Source organism: Heloderma suspectum, chromosome 4 (genome assembly GCF_057233095.1).
Source record: "Heloderma suspectum isolate Gila_16-S chromosome 4, 16-S_ref, whole genome shotgun sequence".
NCBI lineage: Eukaryota > Metazoa > Chordata > Lepidosauria > Squamata > Helodermatidae > Heloderma > Heloderma suspectum.
The window spans coordinates 46,617,626-46,636,508 of record NC_139461.1 but is presented as its reverse complement, the minus strand read 5'-3'; the positions used below and the strand labels follow the sequence as shown (position 1 = coordinate 46,636,508).

Below are 18,883 nucleotides of genomic sequence, written 5' to 3'. Positions count from 1 at the left end.
AGGGAGACAAGGGGGGGGGGGGGAAGAAGCGTGTTAAAATTTCAGCCACGGTTGTGACATCCAACAAACATGGGGCAGGAAAAGTAAAGAGTCGCCTGTGGCCGCCGGTGGGGAACTCGGCCTGCGACTAGTACTAACCCTGGAACAAGTAAGGGCGCCTTCGAGTCCTGTGTGCGGACGGTTTCATCCAACGGCTCGGGCCCCTCGCGGCCTCTCAGCTTTGGTCGGTGCGCTCGCGTTTGTGCGCGCGCGAAGCCAACCGTCTCCCGCCCAGAACGTAATTCAAATGCTTGGAATGGTGCGCCTCAGCGGGTGACCGTGCGAGGTGCCTCGGTCCTCCGCGGCCTCAGCAGAGGCCCCCGGCTGAGGGCGATGACCGTGCGGGGGGCGGCGGCGGCGGCCACGCGCGCCGCCCGCCCCGCCGAGCGCGTCTCCCCTCCTCCCCCGCTGCCGGTGCCACGCGGAGGCTCCTCCCTCCCGCGCGGCTGGCCTAGCGCCTCGGGAGAAGCGAGAAGGCGGGAGGGAGGAGAAAGACCCGGCCAACAGCGGCCCCCAGTGCGGCGGCGGCAGGAGGACGAGGCAGCGGCGGCAGCAATTTCTCCATCTCTCGATGCCGCCCGGTGACCTGCCGCCGCCGCTGCTTCCCCCGTAATCCCTCATGACGGTTTGGTGCTGCCGCTGCTCCCTGGCCAGCCACTTCAGGTAACTTGACGACAGCCTCGTTTCGCTTCCCGCTGCTACGAGGCCGGCCGGCGGGAAATGGGTTTGTGGGGGAAAGGGGGAGAAGCGGCCGCGGCAGCCTCCATCCTTTCCCCTTCCGGCCCCTCCTCCTCTCCCCGCTCCTCCAGCCGCGGGAGCCCCCAGCTGACGGGATGCAGGAACCCGCCGCGCCGAGGCCGGCCGGCGCTGGAGGAGTGAAGGGAGGCGGGCGCGCTGAACGGAGCCGGGGGAGCGCGAGGCGTGCAGAAGAGCCTTAAGGGCGGGCGGGCGCGCGCGCGAGAGAGAGAGAGAGAGAGAGAGGCAGACCTGGGTGGCGAGTGTTGCGGCGTGAGAGGAAACCGAGGCGGCCGTGTGTAAGGTGGATGTCTGGTTGGCTGAATTCTTCAGAACAGACGGAGCGGGGTCGGGGAAAGCGGCACCCCCTCCTCCGCGTACACACGCGCCATTGCCGTCTTCGGAAACATTAAAGGTAAAGGTGTCCCCAACCAGTCGTGTCCGACTCTTGGGTGCGGTGCTCATCCCCGTTTCTAAGCCGAAGAGCCAGCGCTGTCCGAGGACGCTTCCGTGGTCATGTGGCCGGCATGACTGAACACCGAGGTGCACATTTCTGTTAATGATGGCTGCGGTGCATCTCCTAATGGCCAAGATGTGTGTGTGTGTGTGTGTGTGTGTGTGTGAACATTTAAAAGACGTATAACGATCAACCATGTTTGACTCTCTGCTCACATAAAGAGAGACATGTGTTGCAATGTATACATATATTACACACGCACATAATAGGTATGTGTGCATGTGGGTGGGTGTCATATTTTTTTGTGAATTATATTTCTGTCCGTTCTTCCATGAGCAGAAACAACGACAAAGAGGCTTGTGGCACCTTAAAACATTTATTATGGCATATGCTTTCATAGTCTAGAGCCCACTTCACCTCTGAAAATTCCTCTGAACATTTCTTCTCTGAAAGTTCAGAATTCTTCTGAAAATTCTTAAGGTGGAACTTAATCATGGGGTACCAGAGTGGCCTACTGTCTGTCATCCAGTACTTGATCACCCAGATTTGCTTAGCTGCAATGCTGCAGCTTCATGAACTAAGGGACACTATATATATGGACTGGGTACTCAGGCATGTTCTTAATTTTGGAGGGGGCAGGGGGAGAAAATCCATCCCATTCCTAGGTTGGATGTTGATTAATTATTACATTTAAAGGCTGCATTTATAGATTTTTGGTGCGGGAGGCGGACAAAGGATGATAAAGTCATGTTTTATTTTCTGTAATGGGATAAAATGGTAGGAGAGGAAGCCTTCAGGAAAATATTGCTCAAGCAATTATCAGGGATGCTTGACATACAAGATATCTGGTCGTAGGGCCAAAAGTTATTTTACTTACTTTGCTGGCAGAACTCTGTGGTCGTGTTGGTGGCTTGAAGTGCTTCACAGTCTTTACCTCATTCATCAAAGCTGTGCACTAATAACCATTTCTGTCCCCTGTCTTTTGTGTCTGTGTAGAATTGCAGCAAGTATTCTGGAATACAGTATTATGGTGTCCACCTGATAAACTTGACATGACAGTAAAATGAAAATAAGTACAACTTAATGGATCTAAATAATAGCGTGAATTTTTTTTTTCATTAAACTAACTTCAAAACCATAGGGCAGTTTCATACATACTCAACAGCAAATGCATATTTGCCACTGTGTGTGCCAATGGTAGGGATCCATAGCCAATCCCAGCAGGTTAATTGTATGATGCACACAGTTGAAATTTCATTTGCACATGTTACACACTAGTCTACTGATTGGTAATTGTGTGTTTGGCAAGATAATCTTGAATCCTGTTTCTGCCTTCTAAGCTATAGGCTACCCCTCCAGTTTGGTACATGGTATAATGTACTATGTGATTTTTATAAATAATGTAGGGCTTTTTTTACCTAAAATATTTCCTTCCTTCTTTTAATTGCCCAGTACAATCCCTATGTATAGAAATTTAAAAATAGTGGCTAAGTAACAGGTAGAGTTAGATCCATGATGGATCTCTCATCATGGCTTGCTGAGTTTGGATGTTTTGAGGGATATTCCAGATGTCTCTTTAGTAGCTGGTAGCACCTAAGATGAATATACAACCATTTCTATTGTGAGATCCGGTGAAGCCTTTGCAGTTTTGCCTCTGCTGTAATTCCTGCTGGCATTTAGTGTAAACTCAGTGCTGGCATATTTGTTATAGTGCTGTCTCACTCACAACTTGGAATAGGCAATTATACTTAAACAGTTAAACCGATGTGTTACATGACTGTATGTATTTTAAATATATATACATTTTCTCTAGAGTTGTGAACATAAATGTGCAGTGGTAATAGCAACTGGTGTAATGTAGACAAAATGGGTTAGATCTAGTTTTAGTCATATTAAGCAGACCCATTGAAATCAGTAGGAGTTAAGTTAGTCATGGCTTAAGATCCATTGATTTCGATGGGTCTGATGTGGATCCAATGTCTGGGTCTATGTCTGGATCCAACCCAGTGTTATTAATGTTGGATTTTAAAACTGATGTTAATCATAAGAACATAAGAAGAGCCCTGCTGGATCAGGCCCATGTAGCCCTGTATCCTGTAGTCTGTAGTGGCCAACCAGTTGCTTCCAAGAAACTCATAAATACTTGCTTACCCTTTTCTTTGACTTTTTAATGTAAAACTGTAGAATACAAGGTGAAGAATGGAAGAAAATTATGCAAAGTAACAGCTTGCTTTGGTTTATAGTTGTTCTAATTGTTTCAGTGTCTAAGTTTCAAGTATTCATTGAGGGCATCTTTTTTGTGCAGATGAGTACTTGCATTCTAAAAGATGATTGCAATAATCAGGGATGATAATTAACAGTGTTTGGCACTGGGATCCTGAAGTAAATGCACAGATGCAGCTTGAGAAGCTATGAGAAATAAACAAGAGAAAGCATCATTATTTTGGTAGAGAACAACTGTTCTCTTTGCACTTTCCTCTTATTTTAGTTAAATCCAACTGCTCTAGACATGTACGAGTCTGTGCAATATCGTTTCCTCCTAAAGAAAATGAAAGCAGGATGAGTAACCTGTGGAGTTGTGCTGAGAAGTATTTTGTAATAAAATAGATTAATATATTTTCTCAAGTTGTTTATGACCTAATGGCTAATAGCACAGAAACAGTTCCAATATGGTTTCCGTTATTTTCACTATGGAAGTTCATGTGTTCACATGTACATCTATGCACCTCCTTAGGAGTTGACCTAAACTTGGTCCTAAATTTGCTCTGTGCATGTAGCTGCAGATAAATGTGTTTTATGCTTGAATGACACCTGTGTGATTTTGGGTGGCAGAGAGGCAAGCAACTATATTCTGGGCCAGCTTGCTTGAATTGATACCCAGGAGAGGACAATGGACAATGCTTGAGGATGACACGTGCTGCATGCTGATTCTAGGGCTGTGAACAAGCAGCCCTAGAACTAGAAATGTCTACTTAAACATTAGCATGGAGGTGGCCCAGAGCTGGTAGATTCCTGGGCTGTAGGAGGAGTGAGGGAGAACAGTACATCTGAATGCAAGTTCCTGAGAAAGTGTTTGGATTGCACTCAGATGATGCAGTGGCTTACCCTTTTAAGAGATTAAAAGTGTATTTTGAAATGAATGCATACTTTCTGATTCATAACTCTTTGGCTTGGATCCACAGACTGTGAGTGGATCCAGACTTGCTCTTTCTTCTATGAATGGAAGGACTCCTTCCATTTGCGGAAGAGTGTTTGATCTGGCAGAGGTCAAGGCTTTTGCTGGAAGAAAGGGGGCTGGCAATTTTTTTGCCAATTTCCCCTTCAGTCCTTGGTGCTCCCTCCCACGATGAATTAAGGACACTTCTGCAAATGGAAGGAGCCCTTCTATTCACAGAAGGACAAGCCATATACATTACTTCTTTAATTTACCCACCCCCAAGTCGTGCAGATATTTATCAGATTTAGATGTATGGCCTGGTACTCATTAATTTTGGAAATGATATCAGGCAGTTTATAGCAGAAGAAATCCGTATGTCACTGAAAACTTGTATGGACAAAAAATATTATTTTTTCCTTGTAGGGTAATAAAATAGTAGTATCCACTCAGGAAAAGCTGTACATTAACTACTTAGTATGTATTTTACTTAATGTTGACAGGTTTTCTGTGGTTATATACCCTCAAGGCAATGACTTGACATTAAGTTAATGTTATTAATAATGTATTATAATGATGAACTGATTTATTTCCCTTTGAATAGAAACTACTGTAGCCCTGAAACTGAAGGACGCTTTTTGAATTCCTTAGTACAGTATTTTGGCAATAACCTTGGGACAAATGTTAAAACAATGCCCTTACTAGAAGAAAACACTCTACCTGTGGACCCACCGCTGACTTTGCCAGTAGTAGTAATAGGTGAGTTATTCTCAGAAATATTCAGCACTCATATGATTAAGAATCTGAATTATGAAATCTATTTAAAATGTAGTAAATCTTTGAAAACATTGCCCTATGTTAGACTGCTAATTAAATTGTGATACAATTGTTAACTGAAAGTCCTCGTTATCCTATTATACTGGTATACTATGATTAAATACTGTTAGAAAAGGTTTTTGAACTATAATAGTTTACTCCAAGTAATTGGGGAAATGATGTTCTGTAGTAATTGGGAATTGCAAAATTGTACCCCTTTCCTGCCAAACCTAGCTCCTTGGGGTCTGTCTACCCATTATGTGCAACCTGGCCACATCCACCAGCCAGTGAAGGAGCAGCTGTCCCAGTGCCTCCCATTTAAAATAACTAACCTAGTTTGAAAAAAAGCAACACTGCATTGGATCCAGATTGGCCATTCCATGAACGGAAGGGCTCCTTCCATTTATGGAAGGCACCAAGGTCCAATATAGGCTCCCTGCTGGAGGAAAGGGTGGGAAGATGTTCCTTGCCAGTTCTCCCATCTTCCTGCAGCCTCCCGCATTGCTTCTCTTGTTGCTCCAGAGGGTTCCCCAGACCTCCAGAGCAGCTTTTCAGGAGGCACAGGGGGTTGTAGGGTGAAGAAGGAATGGTGAAAATAGATTCCCTGCCCCCAGCATGAGTGACACTGATAAATAGTACTCTGGGTCCAACCCATATAAGTAAAACAGATGAAAATTAAATTACAAGTTCAAAACAATGGGTAGTATCCTATTGTGCTTGTGTGCTCACGGGATTCACCACTTGCGCAAGAGAGCTTTTGCGGTTCTAAAAATAACCCCAAACAAGCTAAAACGCTTGTTTCTGGAACAGGCAGGGCAGTGGAGCTCATAAAAGGGAGCTCCGCTGACCTGTCCCAATCTGGAAACAAGTGTTTCCGCTCATATCCGGGGTTATTTTTAGAAGCACAAAAGCCCTGTTGCGCAAGCAATGGGTCCCGTGGGTGCAGTGGAACTAATGGAGGTGGAGTGGCCCTGTTGGATACTGCCTAAGAATTACATTAATTGTCATATTAATAATGAAATACAAAAGTATGGAAACTGTATTCTGTTGTAAAATAGAACCTAATTCTATATATCTAATATCACGGGGAACTTGTTCTTTGGTTCTTGTTACAAAAGTCTGTAAAACCCAAACAAGCCCCATGTTAGATTTCTGGCTCCACTCTAGTGATAAAAATCAAACTTTTCCTAAGCATCTAGCCAAATATGTGTGGTCCAAGGAACTTTGTTTACTTCTTCCTAGCACTGCTAGAAAATGTAGCAACCAATAAACTGATCATTGTTGGTACTGATTAGAAATAGCTTTATTTTATTGGCAAATGTAATTCAGTGATCAGAACTCAGCCAATATATTTGGCAAAGGATGTTCTAGGATATAATTGCAAAAATATTGGGTATACTCTGACAGTTAGAGTTTGGGTTTGGATGAGCAGTGGGGGAAACAATGCAGTGTCAGTTGTTTCCCCACTCCCATGCATGCCACTCACACAATTGGGATTACCCTAATTACCCATGCCACAGGTACCTTGTCATCCAAACGTGGCATGAGCATAGTGCATTGTCACCCACCCTACAACCCACAGCTAATTAGGGTAATCCTGGTCATGCTACCAGTGGTCGCAGGAGCAATGAAAACAATCAACACTGCATTGTTTCTCCCACTGATCGTCTGAAAGAGCCCAGTGAGTCTAACCAAAGTTAAGCATTATTAAGCCCCATTGTTTTCCAAGGGAAGGAAATAAGTATAAATTTAATTCTCACACTGAAATCAGTGGGGCTTAAAAGTGCTTACTTTTGGCTCAATCATGGTCATTACTTTGGGCTAGATTATAAAACGTAATTTTAAGCTTTAGTAAATCTTTTGTGAATTTTTTTTAAAAAAACAAAACAGGTAATGGACCTTCAGGAATTTGCCTGTCTTACATGCTGTCTGGATACAGGCCATATTTGTCTCCTGAAGCTGAACATCCAAATCCTATTTTGCATAATAAATTAAAAGAAGCTAGTCATCTTTCTCTTGTTGATCAGGCAAGTCCTACTAACCTTGTATTCAGTTTCTTAATATGTTCACCATTCAAAAACAGGCAAAACATTTTATCTCCTTACTTATGAAATTATCTATTTAAACACCTTCATTGGATTCCAGACTATTTCTGAGCACAATTTGAAGTGCCTGTTGAGTACATAGACATAGAACCATAGGGTTGGAAGGGGCCTACAAGACCATCAAGTCCAACCCCCTGCTCAATGCAGGAAGCCTGATTCCCAGGCGGTTTTCCATCCAAGTACTAACCAGGCCTGACCCTGCTTAGCTTCCGAGATCAGACAAGATCAGGCACATCCAGCCCTTAACTGTATATCAGTACTGGGAGAAAAGAGCATTACATACTCAGCCTGAAAAAACTTACATTCAACTTTCTGGTAAAAACCATGGTAGAAGCAGAATATTATGCTTTCCTCACGTTTTCAGTAAGTGTAAAATAGGACTTGGGGATGCAAAGTGCCAGTCATGTTTGATGACAAACCCCATACATTAAAAAACTTAAGAACTGCCCCAAAATCCATCTAGTCTAGCAATTTGTCTTTAGCACTGGCCTACCAACGCAGAGCATAATAGCTCTCTCTAATATTTGTCCAAAACCTGGTAATGAGAAGTGTACTATCTCTGAATACAGAGGTTCAGTTTTTTCAGCATCATGGCTAATAAATGCTTATTACACTCCATGAATTTGTTTAAATGCTCCATTAATTCATTTAACTGGTTTTTAAAGTGACCTAAGTTAGTGGGATTTAGTATACTACTTTGTCGGTGATATGATACAGAGATAAGCTTACCACTAAAAATGGTTTGGGGTATTACGGGTCCCACTGAATACAAGATAAGACCTTCCCAAAGCTTCTGAAAAGAGACTGCCCACTCATTAAATTTGAGCAACATGTTATCTATCCCTCATATGTAGAATATAGCTAAAACCTTGAGTCTGTTAAAATAGTTCCTAAGAGTTTGAGCTGGAAGTCTCTGGGGAAAAGCCTACTGGCACAATGAAGTTGACTTGTTCCCATTGCAGTCAGGAAACTCGGGAGGTAAAAACCAGTCAACAACTAGCACAAAGTCAGGACATCTCCTGACAGACTGGCCAAGCTGAGAAACAAGCTGGTCAATCCTATATCTGTAGACCAGGGGCAGGTGACATGTGGGCCGCATGCCCCCCACACTCCCTCTGGTGCAGTCCTCAGTGTTGCACTGTTGAAATATGCCAGCATGGTGGCAAAATAATAGGTAGTTTGTGGAAGAATTTCAGTGGTAAACTGCTACGGAGGCTTAAAAGGGGCAAATTTAGCTTCAGAACAAGCTAAATATGTCCCTTTTAAGTCTCTGCTGAAATTTGGCAGCAATCCACTGGGCTTTTTCGCTGCTGCCACTGCACTAACAAATTTGGGTGGAAGTCATGCCCGCATGGGGGTCCAGGAGGGTGGAAAGTAGCCCCTGGACCCCCCAAAGTTGCCCACCTCTGCCTTAGACAGAGAGTGAAGCAAGGCACTAATCAGTAATCCTGATAAGAACATGCATGGAACTTGTGAGGAGATTCATATACCATGGGGGCAGAGAGAATGATGGGCAAGGGAAGTGAAATTGCTATTACTTGACATCATTTTACATTCTAAGGGAAAGTTGTATGGCCATTTAAATCTGTCTTTTCAATTCAGGACTTAGAGTACTTGGCTGAAGGCCTAGAAGGACGCTCTTCAAATCCTGTCGCAGTTCTTTTTGACACACTGCTTCATCCTGATGCTGACTTTGGATTTAACTATCCACCTGTTCTTCACTGGAAACTAGAACCTCATCATTATATCCCCCACATAGTGCTTGGCAAAGGACCACCTGGTGGGGCTTGGCATGTGAGGAAAACTTTCTGCTATTTAGAATCAGATTTAATCAGAGAACTTCAGGTTACACATCAGCTATGGGTCCATACCATACAGGGTTCCTGATTGGTTGCAACTCCTGTGGTGTATTCCCATTTGAGGAAGTTTATATTTGGAGGCTGTATCATGTGTAGTATCTAATATTTTCAGTCAATATACCAATATTTTTTTAAATCAATGAAAATATAACAAGACAAATTGCATAGCTCTTTTTAAAAATTTGTATTCTTTTTCAGTGTACTCTTTTTCAGAGGCTTGCCTTTTTGTGCTTACTTTTTCTAGGAAATAGATATGCATTACTTTTCCCTTGTTACATTTTCCACAGGACTGTATTTTTCTAAAAGGTACAGCTCTTAGACACATCCTGATAATGAGGTTGTCAGTCATCTGGTTATTTGGACCAGTAGCTGTTGATAGCTATCCAGTGATAATATAGCACAGAGCATTTACCACAACCTACTGTTGGGGGCTGAAAACCTTTTACCATAAACAACTATCATCTTGCACAATCAGCTCGGGACATTCTTAGTAATAAAATATTGTGCAGGGACTGAGTAGTTGGCAAAATGAGTGATGAACAGCTAGAACTATGAGAGCCATAGGCAGAGCTTAAAGCTGAGCAACAGCCCTTCATCAACTTCTGGCAGGAGGTTTCCTAGTAGTAATTTTTCTCTCTGGGTCTGTAATGCCTAGAGTTCCCCTACTAGCAACAGATCGTAGCAGTAGAAACTCCATGCTGTCTTGAAGATTCACACATTACAGCTCCAATAAGGAGAGTCACCATATGGAAGCCTTCCACCAGGCAGATAATATAGCATATAGATTGGCCCATAGATAATGATGCGTGGCATTATTTTTTTTCCAGTTTGTTGTTCTGAAATGACTCTTCACAATTTCTGTTTTTTTTTAATTTTTGTTACTGGATAAATTGAATGACATGACCTTAAGCAATATTTTGAATACATTGTCCTGTCATGATTTTATTTTTTATAGTCTATGGAAGGTTCTATGCTGACCATCAGCTTTGGAGACTGGATGGAATTACCCGGATACACATTTAAAGACTGGGCTGCTACTAAGCGAAGGTGAGGACAATAACATTCTTACAGGGATTGATATGGGGGAAATTGCTGCTGCCAGTGGATGGAGAAGTCAAATGCTTCTATGTTTTCTGTGAGACATTTCTCAGAAGCACAAGCAGCTGTTGTATAGGTAATTAAATAATGTTAACCTCATGTGAACAATGGGCCACTGTAGTGACACTTGAGTTTGGTTTATTGTATAAATCATTTTCTATAGTTCATAAATGAGATAATCAAGCATGCGTCTTTCAAGGCTAGTGGGAGGCAAAGTGCTGATGGAAGAAACAGGACACAGGAGACCAGCCACCAAATGCTTCCCAACCCATGTTTGAAAAGCTCACCTAGTCTTCACATTGATCTCTGCTGTGGAGAATTCAGTGATAAATCTGGGCAAAAATAGGCTAAGTGCTTCTGACAATTCTTGAATCATGTACAGCAGCTTGATGCTTTTTGGATACCTTTTTCTTTGATCATTAAACATATGCTTTTAGAAGGAGAGTTGCTGCTTAAAAATGACATGCTTGTTTCTTTACCTCTTCTTAAAGATTACCAGTTGTAATCTTGTTTATCAACCTATAAGCTTATCATGAGGATGTATACATTCAGGTTCATCTGTTGTCCACTTGCCTTTTTTATTCTTTATACATTAGAAACTGGAAATGCCCATTTTGGAAATCGCATATAAAAAATGTCATGACTCAAGCTATTATAGATATGCTTTTGTAATTTTTAAACTTTCTCTGAAAATGTAAGTTACATAAAGTATCATATCACACCACTGTATGCCTGTGTACAGATGACAGTGTAATTGCTTCTACCAGATTTTGCACATGTTAATGAACACTGTTCACAAATGAGCTTACAGACTGTATGAAAATTCATTGAAAATGAATTCATCTGTGGCCTTAAATCTTTAAAGCCTCAGGTTTTCTGCTGGCACTGAACCATTTTGAATGAAACCATCCCTGTTTAGAATTGCCCTTGTATTTTGAACACAAGGCTTTTTAAATTATTATCACAAGCACTTTAGTATTTTTAAAATGCCAGTTGGCACTCAGGCATGTCGCAACCAATATACAGTTAGTGGTCAAATAATAATATTGATTAAATATTAAAATACATTTTTAGAAATTGAAAGACAGAAAAGATATACACTTACATTGGGAACTAACACTAGGGTCCCTAAGAATACCTAGAGAATGAACCAGCTTCTAGGTGCCTCTTCAAGATGAGAAAATAGAAGAATATATGGAGCAGTATAAACCTACATTGAGGAGTCTACTTAACAAAGGTACAAGTAAGTGCCCACCAATTTAAAGCACGATGGTGGATTGCTGATAGTAAATTGTGTTCTTGTTGAAAGCAGCGATGTTCTCAGGGTCACTGGGATAGGAGGTGGCTAAAGCCTAGTACTCTCCCAGAGACCCCCACAGCAGCCAACATAGCTACTTCTGTGCTGCGTCTTGGGGTCACAAGGAGAGGAGGACCTCCAAAGCAGCTTCCCCCACCCTGTGTGTACGCACATGTGCCAGTGCCCAATGTGTCCCTTGGGGCCAAAAAGGTTGTGCACCCTGATTTAATGTGAGGAGCGGTGATAGAAGTCCTGTTTTATTTCATTATGAGATGGGGTGAGTCGATGTGCGCATATACTGAAAGGTTAGAAAGGAGTTTGAGCCATTCTTTGCAATTGTCCATGTCTTGGAAAGTCCACCTCATGCCTTGAGAGCCACTGTCTAATATCTGAAACATTGGTTAGCAATTACATTTGGTAGTAGATTATATTGCAGCAACAGGCCCTTTGGTTTAGCCAGACCATTTCCCAACACAGTATTTTCAAGATTGCACTGAAATAGTAATGCTTTATAAATAGGAGCTATTGTTAAATTAATCTTATTCAGAACTTTGCTCTTGAAGTTACATTTCATTACAAAAGTGTCAGCTGGCCCCTCATTTTTATAAGCCTTAACAGTTATAAACTCAAATATTTTCATATAGTGGAAACATTTCAAGGAATAAAGAAAAAGGGCACTGTTCTAATAACAAAAGCTGAAAACCTTTTCTTTAGAATCTGACCTGAAAGTGCCAGTACAGTCACATTTGAGCTGAGGGAAATGCTTCTGTTATGAATGTGAAAATTAAACAATGAATAACTAGAGTTCTGATCTTGTTTCAGAAATATAAAGTGTGATAGGGTTCTGCCAGAAGAAATCGCTAGCTACTACAAGCACTATGTTAAAGTCATGGGCTTACAGAAGAACTTCAGAGAAAACACCTACGTAACATCTGTGTCAAGGCTTTACCGAGAACAGGACCATGAAGATGAAATCCAAGCGAGTGCAGATGTTTTGCCACAGCATTTGCAACTGGAGGAGCAAGGTGGGCAGACTACACTGATAAAGAGAAACTGGGAAATCAGAGGTTATCAGAGGGCAGCAGATGGCTCTCATGTGCCATTCTGTTTGTTTGCTGAGAATGTGGCTCTTGCCACTGGAACTTTTGATGCTCCTGGCCGACTCCAAGTTGAAGGAGAAGACCTTCCCTTTGTGCTCCATTCCATATCTGATTTTGGAGCTACCATAGACAAAGGACTATTACGTGGGAAAGCAGACCCTGTCTTAATCATAGGTGGTGGACTCACAGCAGCTGATGCAGTTCTGTGTGCTTATAACAACAACATCCCTGTAATTCATACATTTCGGAGGAGGGTTACTGACCCAAGCTTAATCTTCAAACAGTTGCCTAAAAAGCTTTACCCAGAATACCATAAAGTCTACCATATGATGTGTACACAGTCAGTTACTACGGACTATAATTTGCATCCTGCTTATACTAGTTTTCCTGAACATCGCGTAGTTTCATTTCAGCCAGACATGAAGTGTGTCCTTCAGAGTGCCTCTGGATTGAAGAAGATTTTAAAGTTCTCTGTAGCCTTAGTATTAATAGGTTCTCATCCTAACCTATGCTTCCTAAAGGACCAAGGCCAGGGCATAGGCCATCATCCAAATGAACCAATTACGTGCAAGGGTAACCCTATTGAAATCGACCCATATACATATGAGTGCACAAAGGAACCCAATCTTTTTGCAGTAGGTCCACTGGTTGGAGACAATTTTGTACGCTTTTTAAAAGGAGGGGCACTGGGTATTACACGACATTTGGTTACAAAGCCGAAGAACCATCATCAACTCCTAGTTGAAAGAGAAGGCGATGGAGTGCCCTAAAGCAACAGCCATAGACGTCGCTCTAAGGGACTACAGGCATACACTAATAAGTGGCCCATTAACATCTAAAGTTATTGACAGCCTTCTTTGTTATACAGACCAGTTCTTCATGCTTGCATTGCCTCGTAGAGGAGGATGATACAGTATTCCAGCCTTTGCAAAATAGGAAAATATTGTGTTTTTCTGGAGTTGCTTCCAGTTAAAGCAGCAGTAAATCATGATAACTCGTGTCAATTTGCTTTGGTTTAATACCCTAATGAGAACGTATTTACCTCTTGAGCAAGAGTTTTTGCCCACGAGCTAATTGTTTTACTATACAAAACTAGAACAAGATCTAACAATAGAAACTTCTCCTTAATATAAATTAAAGCAAATATAGAGCAGTTTATTTGCAGCAGTCTGTTTATTTTATGGTGGTCATAGTGGCAACTATATAAAACTTAGCACTTTTTAAATGGCCTGTAAAATAAAGATTTTTGCTAGCAGAGATTGAATTATACCCCATATTTATCCTCCATTGATAATTGGAAGCAGTTGTCATAAATATGCAGACATCCATATCAAAGGAATGGTGCAGTGATTTAGCCTCTACGATAGTGGTGTAAAACAAAGTGCTGCTGTAAGTGCACTTACCACAGCATCATTATGAAGGATATCATAATGAATTTAGTACTCGAAGCATTAATGGTCTTGGAAGCAGAGAGTTTTATCTTGTAGTCTCCTCAGTCACGGTACACTTTCTTGTAAAAGATCTTTGTAATAAAACCCAACATGGCAGTCTTGCTCACTTAGTGTCACAAAGATCTCAGCCTTTAAGAAGTGCCTAATCTCTCATGTCTGAAAGAGAACTAGCACTGGGGTCTGACTAAGGTCCTGACTGAGCACACACAGCACAACTCGGAGAAAGTTAGTTCTGAGATTTCAACACACAAATCATGATACAAAGACGCATGTGCAGACAGGGAACCGTCTGTATTTTATTTCATTTTCATTACTGTAGATCTACAACGAGGCAGCAAAAGTGGATCCTTAATGATGGGAGCTACAGCAAAAGAAACCACAAAGATAGTATGTGGTGGTGAGGAAAGTGTGCCCCCCCAGATGTTGTTGGAGTGCAACTCCCATCAGCCCTAGCCAGTATAGCCAATAGTGAGGGATGTTGGAAATTGCAGTCCAACAACATCTGGAGGGCCACACATTCCCCATCCCTCAATATTTTGAATAATCATAGTTAAGTTCTAAAACCCCATTCATTTTAATGGGTTTTAAGTATACTTAACTTTCATTGGATTTGCCCACAAAATTCCTCTGCATACATGTTGGGTCTGCTTGTGTAGCAGATTTCTCTCCCCGCCCCTGCCCCCACTCTTCCTTTAGTAGTTAACTTTGTTTCCCCCGTAGGCTCCCCCCCCATTTTTAAATGTGGGGAGTTAATTCACTAAAGAGAACTTATTTGCTAACAATTGAGCAAGTATGAGAAAAAGTGTGGGGGAATGACAATTCAGTTCTAATGCGTTATATCTAAGGGACTAGGATTGTTAACTATTACTAAGAAGGGAAGACATTTACTCGCATTCAGATTTTTTTTTTCTTCAAAGAGTTTTTCTTTCCTTGTAGAGTACATAAGGCAGTAGCTCTGCCTCCAGGTTGCATGTGGGATTAAAAAAACGTTTGCTACTCCTGAGGGCACACTTTTTTTCATGTGCAAATCTGCCTGCTTTCCATTTCAGGCACTGAACAGTAAAAATGAAAAATCAAGTTCATAAAGGGAACTTCAGGGTTTGCCAACAGATTTTAAATAAAAGCATGGCATTCCTAAGAGCTGCCTTTCTCTCCCTCACGCACACACAGTGTCTCCCTCTCTGGGTGCCTACACTTTGTGCCTATCACTTGGAATTAGAGCTATTAAAGTTATGCTTGCAAACTCAGGTTTTCAGCCTTAGATGCACACATAAGTCAAATTCATTTTAAGCCAAAGCGGCAACTCGCTGTACAAAACAGATTTTGTATACATCTGGGTTCACTGGACCATTTTCTTTTTTGCAAAGGCCCCTTCCAAGTAGCAGATCACTTTTTAAACCTGCGGAGCTTAAAACCCAATTAGAGGTTTGGTAGATGTGCATCTGTTCAAAGAAGCCCCAATGCATGTATGCATCTGGATCATAGCCACTGTGCATTTTAAGGCCACAAATTGCCTTTTTAAAGTATTGTGAAATAATTTAATAAATACAAAGCATAAGGAAGCTAATTTTTGCAACATCTGCTTGAAGTTCTGCAGAGTGCTTAATTCTCCCTCTTCTAAGCACTTCGTTGGCACAGAAAGGTTTAGGAACCAAACAAACGTTCTTAAAAACACAGCACGAATGTACATTAACACGGTCAGAAACGCCCACAGGGTCTGAATGTAGTTGTGCTGCTTTGTTTCATTAACCTTTACAATAAAGTACAAACCATTTTTATATCGGCTTATGAAAGCCACCCAAGTTACTGGTTTCAGTTGTTTTACTAAAATATACCATGTTAAAACAATTAAACATGAAGTAGTCACAACACTGCCTTTTCAGGTAAGCGGGATAGTGACCCTTAGTAACTTCTGTGGTAGTTGTGAACGTTCAACCAAATCAGGACTAAATTTGAGATCATGCCTGGATTGGCAACAATTTAGTGTGCCACTTAAATGCACAAAGGCTCTTGTGTGTACGCAGGTGGAAGTTACTTTCCTAGTTTTCTGTATTGTGGCCATTTGCCATTCTAGTATGTCCAGGCTGCATAAGATGGTGCAGCCCGGTGGAAAAAGTTCCAATTATTTTGTGTATTTGCAAACATGGCCATGATGTCCTGGAGGATGTGGTTCAAAGAGCCATGGCTTCCATGTTTTATTTCGTAGGAAAGCTGAGATTCTTGGACTTTGGAATTCTACAGCAGACATCAATTTCTCTGCTTTTACAGTACATAGAGGCAGAATGTATAGAACAACCCAGCTTAAGCCTATAATAGAATGTCCTTGTGGCTACATTTTCCATAGAGTTTAACATCTTTAGCACAATCCTTTACACTAGCAAATCTGCCTTGCAGTGTTGGCATGATGACTGAAGTTTTGCACTGACTAAAGTAGTTGGTATGCTCAACCTATGTATATATCTTGAGGCAGGGCTGATGAAGTGGTAACTGGAATGAGGTTAACATTCACAAATAAAGAACTAAGAGCTTTTTTGACTATTATGCTATCAGCTGTTTTGCGACTCATTACGCAGCCAAAAGAGTTGTGTTACATGAGCTTCATTAACCTCTAATGTTGGTACTTCTCAACCTAGAACTTTGAGTGCCATCCAGATGCTATGCTAAGCTCTCTTTTGCTAAAGTGCTTCACTATAAAATTAAATGCAGAGTGAAGGTAAATGTTGAGACAAGGCTCAAATCCTTTTTACTGACTGAAGTGGTATCACGAAATTACTGAAGTGTTTTTAAGCAAGTGAGAATTAAATTGGTCAGAAAAACTGTTGATTGCCTATGGTATTTTTAGAAGGATTTGGCTTTACGAATTGACATTCCTCATTCTAATTGCAGCTAATTCCTTAGAGGCAATCCTGTAGCATTAATTTAAATTGTGTGATAATGAAAGTTACATGTGTGTCTTGAGACCCAATTATACCTGAAGGACAAAATGACATCTTTAAACCCCCTAGATAGAGAAACTTGGCTAAAAAGCTATACCTACTTACCTCTAGCAACAAAGATTATGCAACTTATATATTCCTTTTAAGAGAGCATTTAAAGGTTATCTGACTCAAAATGTGCAGAGAAATTTGAAAGAGTATATGAGCCCCCTGGCAGAGGCGAAGTACAGGCTGAAGGGGCAGGATTGCAGCTTGAGATCGATAGGCATATGGTCAAGGAACACCTAAGTACTTTGAATAAGTTCAGATCTCCAGGGCCAGATGAACTGCACCCTAGAGTTATAAAGGAACTCGCAGAAGAACTCTCAGAACCACTGTCTATTCTCTTTGAGAAATCATGGAGGATGGGTGAAGTGCCAAATAATTGGAGGAGGGCTAATGTTGCCCCTATCTGCAAAAAGGAGGAACTTGGGAACTACAGACCAGTCAGTCTGACATCAATCCCTGGGAAAATTCTGGAGCAGATGATAAAGCAATCCATCTGGAAGCACCTTGAAAACAATGCAGTGATTATGCGAAGCCAACATGGATTTGTTAAGAACAAATCCTGCCAGACTAATCTGATCTCATTTTTTGATCAAGTAACCTCCCTTGTAGACTGTGGGAATGCTCTGGACATAATATACCTCAACTTCAGCAAAGCTTTCCACAAAGTGCCCCATGATATACTAATTCGCAAACTAGCTCAAAGTGGGCTAGATGAAATGACTCTCAGGTGGATCCCCAGTTGGCTACAGAATCGGACTCAAAGAGTGCTTATCAATGGGATCTTCTCGAACGGGAGAGGTAATGAGCAGGGTACTGCAGGGCTCAGTCCTGGGCCCAGTGCTCTTCAATGTTTTTATTAATGACTTGGAGGAGGAGGTGCAGGGAATGCTGATCAAATTTGCAGATGACACAAAATTGGGTGGGATAGCTAATACCCTGGAAGACAGAAACAGAATTCAAAGCGATCTTGATAGGCTGGAGCGCTGGTCAGAAAATAGAATGAAATTGAATAGGGATAAATGCCAAGTTCTGCACCTAGGAAAAAGAAACCAAATGCACAGTTACAAGATGGGAGATACTTGGCTCAACAATACTACAAGCGAGAAGGATCTTGGAATTGTTGTAGATTACAAGCTGAATATGAGCCAACAATATGATGTGGCTGCAAAAAAGGCAAATGCTTTTTTGGGCTGCATTCATAGAAGCATAGTTTCCAAATCCCGGGAAGTACTAGTTCCCTTCTACTCAGCACTGGTTAGGCCTCATCTTGAGTACTGTGTCCAGTTCTGGGCACCGCACTTTAAGAAGGATGCGGACAAACTAGAGAGGGTTTCGGAGGAGGGCAACGAAGATGATCAGGGAACTGGAAACAAAGCCCTATGAAGAGAGACTGAAAGAACTGGGCATGTTTAGCCTTGAGAAGACTGAGGGGAGATAGGATAGTGCTCTTTAAGTACTTGAAAGGTTGTCACAGAGAAGAAGGGCAGGATCTCTTCACCATCATCCCACAATGCAGGACATGGAATCATGGGCTCAAGTGACAGGAAGCCAGATTCCGGCTGAACATCAGGAAAAACTTCCTGTTAGAGCAATACGACAATGGAACCAATCACCTAGGGAGGTGGTGGACTCTCCCACACTGGAGGCATTCAAGACAAGACAAGCCATCTGCCAGGGATGCTCTGACTTGGATTCTTGCATTGAGCAGGGGGTTGGACTCGATGGTCTTGTAGGCCCGTTCCAACCCTACTATTCTATGATTTCCCACCCATGGTATGAGTGGGCTTG

At 41.9% G+C, this 18,883-nt stretch overlaps 3 protein-coding genes across 13 annotated transcripts in view; 1 reads left to right on the top strand and 2 right to left on the bottom strand.

Annotated features, from left to right (window-relative positions):
* Positions 1-429, bottom strand: part of LOC146346798 (uncharacterized) — a 257,087-nt gene extending 256,658 nt beyond the window's left edge. For all 10 annotated transcript variants that reach the window (XR_014790068.1, XR_014790072.1, XR_014790066.1 and 7 more), the window contains exon 1: positions 139-429. The gene's annotated coding sequence lies outside the window, so the exon portion shown is untranslated. The remainder of the gene's footprint in view (positions 1-138) is intronic.
* OSGIN2 (oxidative stress induced growth inhibitor family member 2) lies at positions 273-16,645 on the top strand. Of its 2 annotated transcripts, none has more exons than XM_084849178.1 (6): positions 273-702; positions 4,990-5,144; positions 7,092-7,228; positions 8,909-9,100; positions 10,121-10,212; positions 12,383-16,645. In XM_084849178.1, the coding sequence occupies exons 1-6, from the start codon at positions 659-661 to the stop codon at positions 13,428-13,430; spliced, it is 1,668 nt and encodes a 555-aa protein (XP_084705304.1). In that variant the 5' UTR covers positions 273-658; the 3' UTR covers positions 13,431-16,645. The 2 variants fall into 2 exon arrangements, with proteins under 2 accessions (XP_084705304.1, XP_084705305.1); XM_084849179.1 differs by lacking the exon at positions 273-702 and adding an exon at positions 839-1,189.
* The window catches only part of NBN (nibrin), a 58,397-nt gene continuing 41,685 nt past the window's right edge, over positions 2,172-18,883 (bottom strand). Inside the window, exon 16 of the mRNA XM_084849170.1 lies at positions 2,172-2,277. Coding sequence (XP_084705296.1) covers positions 2,187-2,277 — 91 coding nt within the window. The 3' untranslated portion in view covers positions 2,172-2,186. The remainder of the gene's footprint in view (positions 2,278-18,883) is intronic.

Excerpts from the sequence above, each read along its gene's own strand:
- OSGIN2 (XM_084849178.1), top strand. The coding sequence starts at position 659 with ATGACGGTTTGGTGCTGCCGCTGCTCCCTGGCCAGCCACTTCAG. Across the intron at positions 703-4,989 it reads TCCCTGGCCAGCCACTTCAG|AAACTACTGTAGCCCTGAAA; the intron begins GTAACTTGACGA and ends CCCTTTGAATAG. Across the intron at positions 9,101-10,120 it reads CACCTGGTGGGGCTTGGCAT|TCTATGGAAGGTTCTATGCT; the intron begins GTGAGGAAAACT and ends TATTTTTTATAG.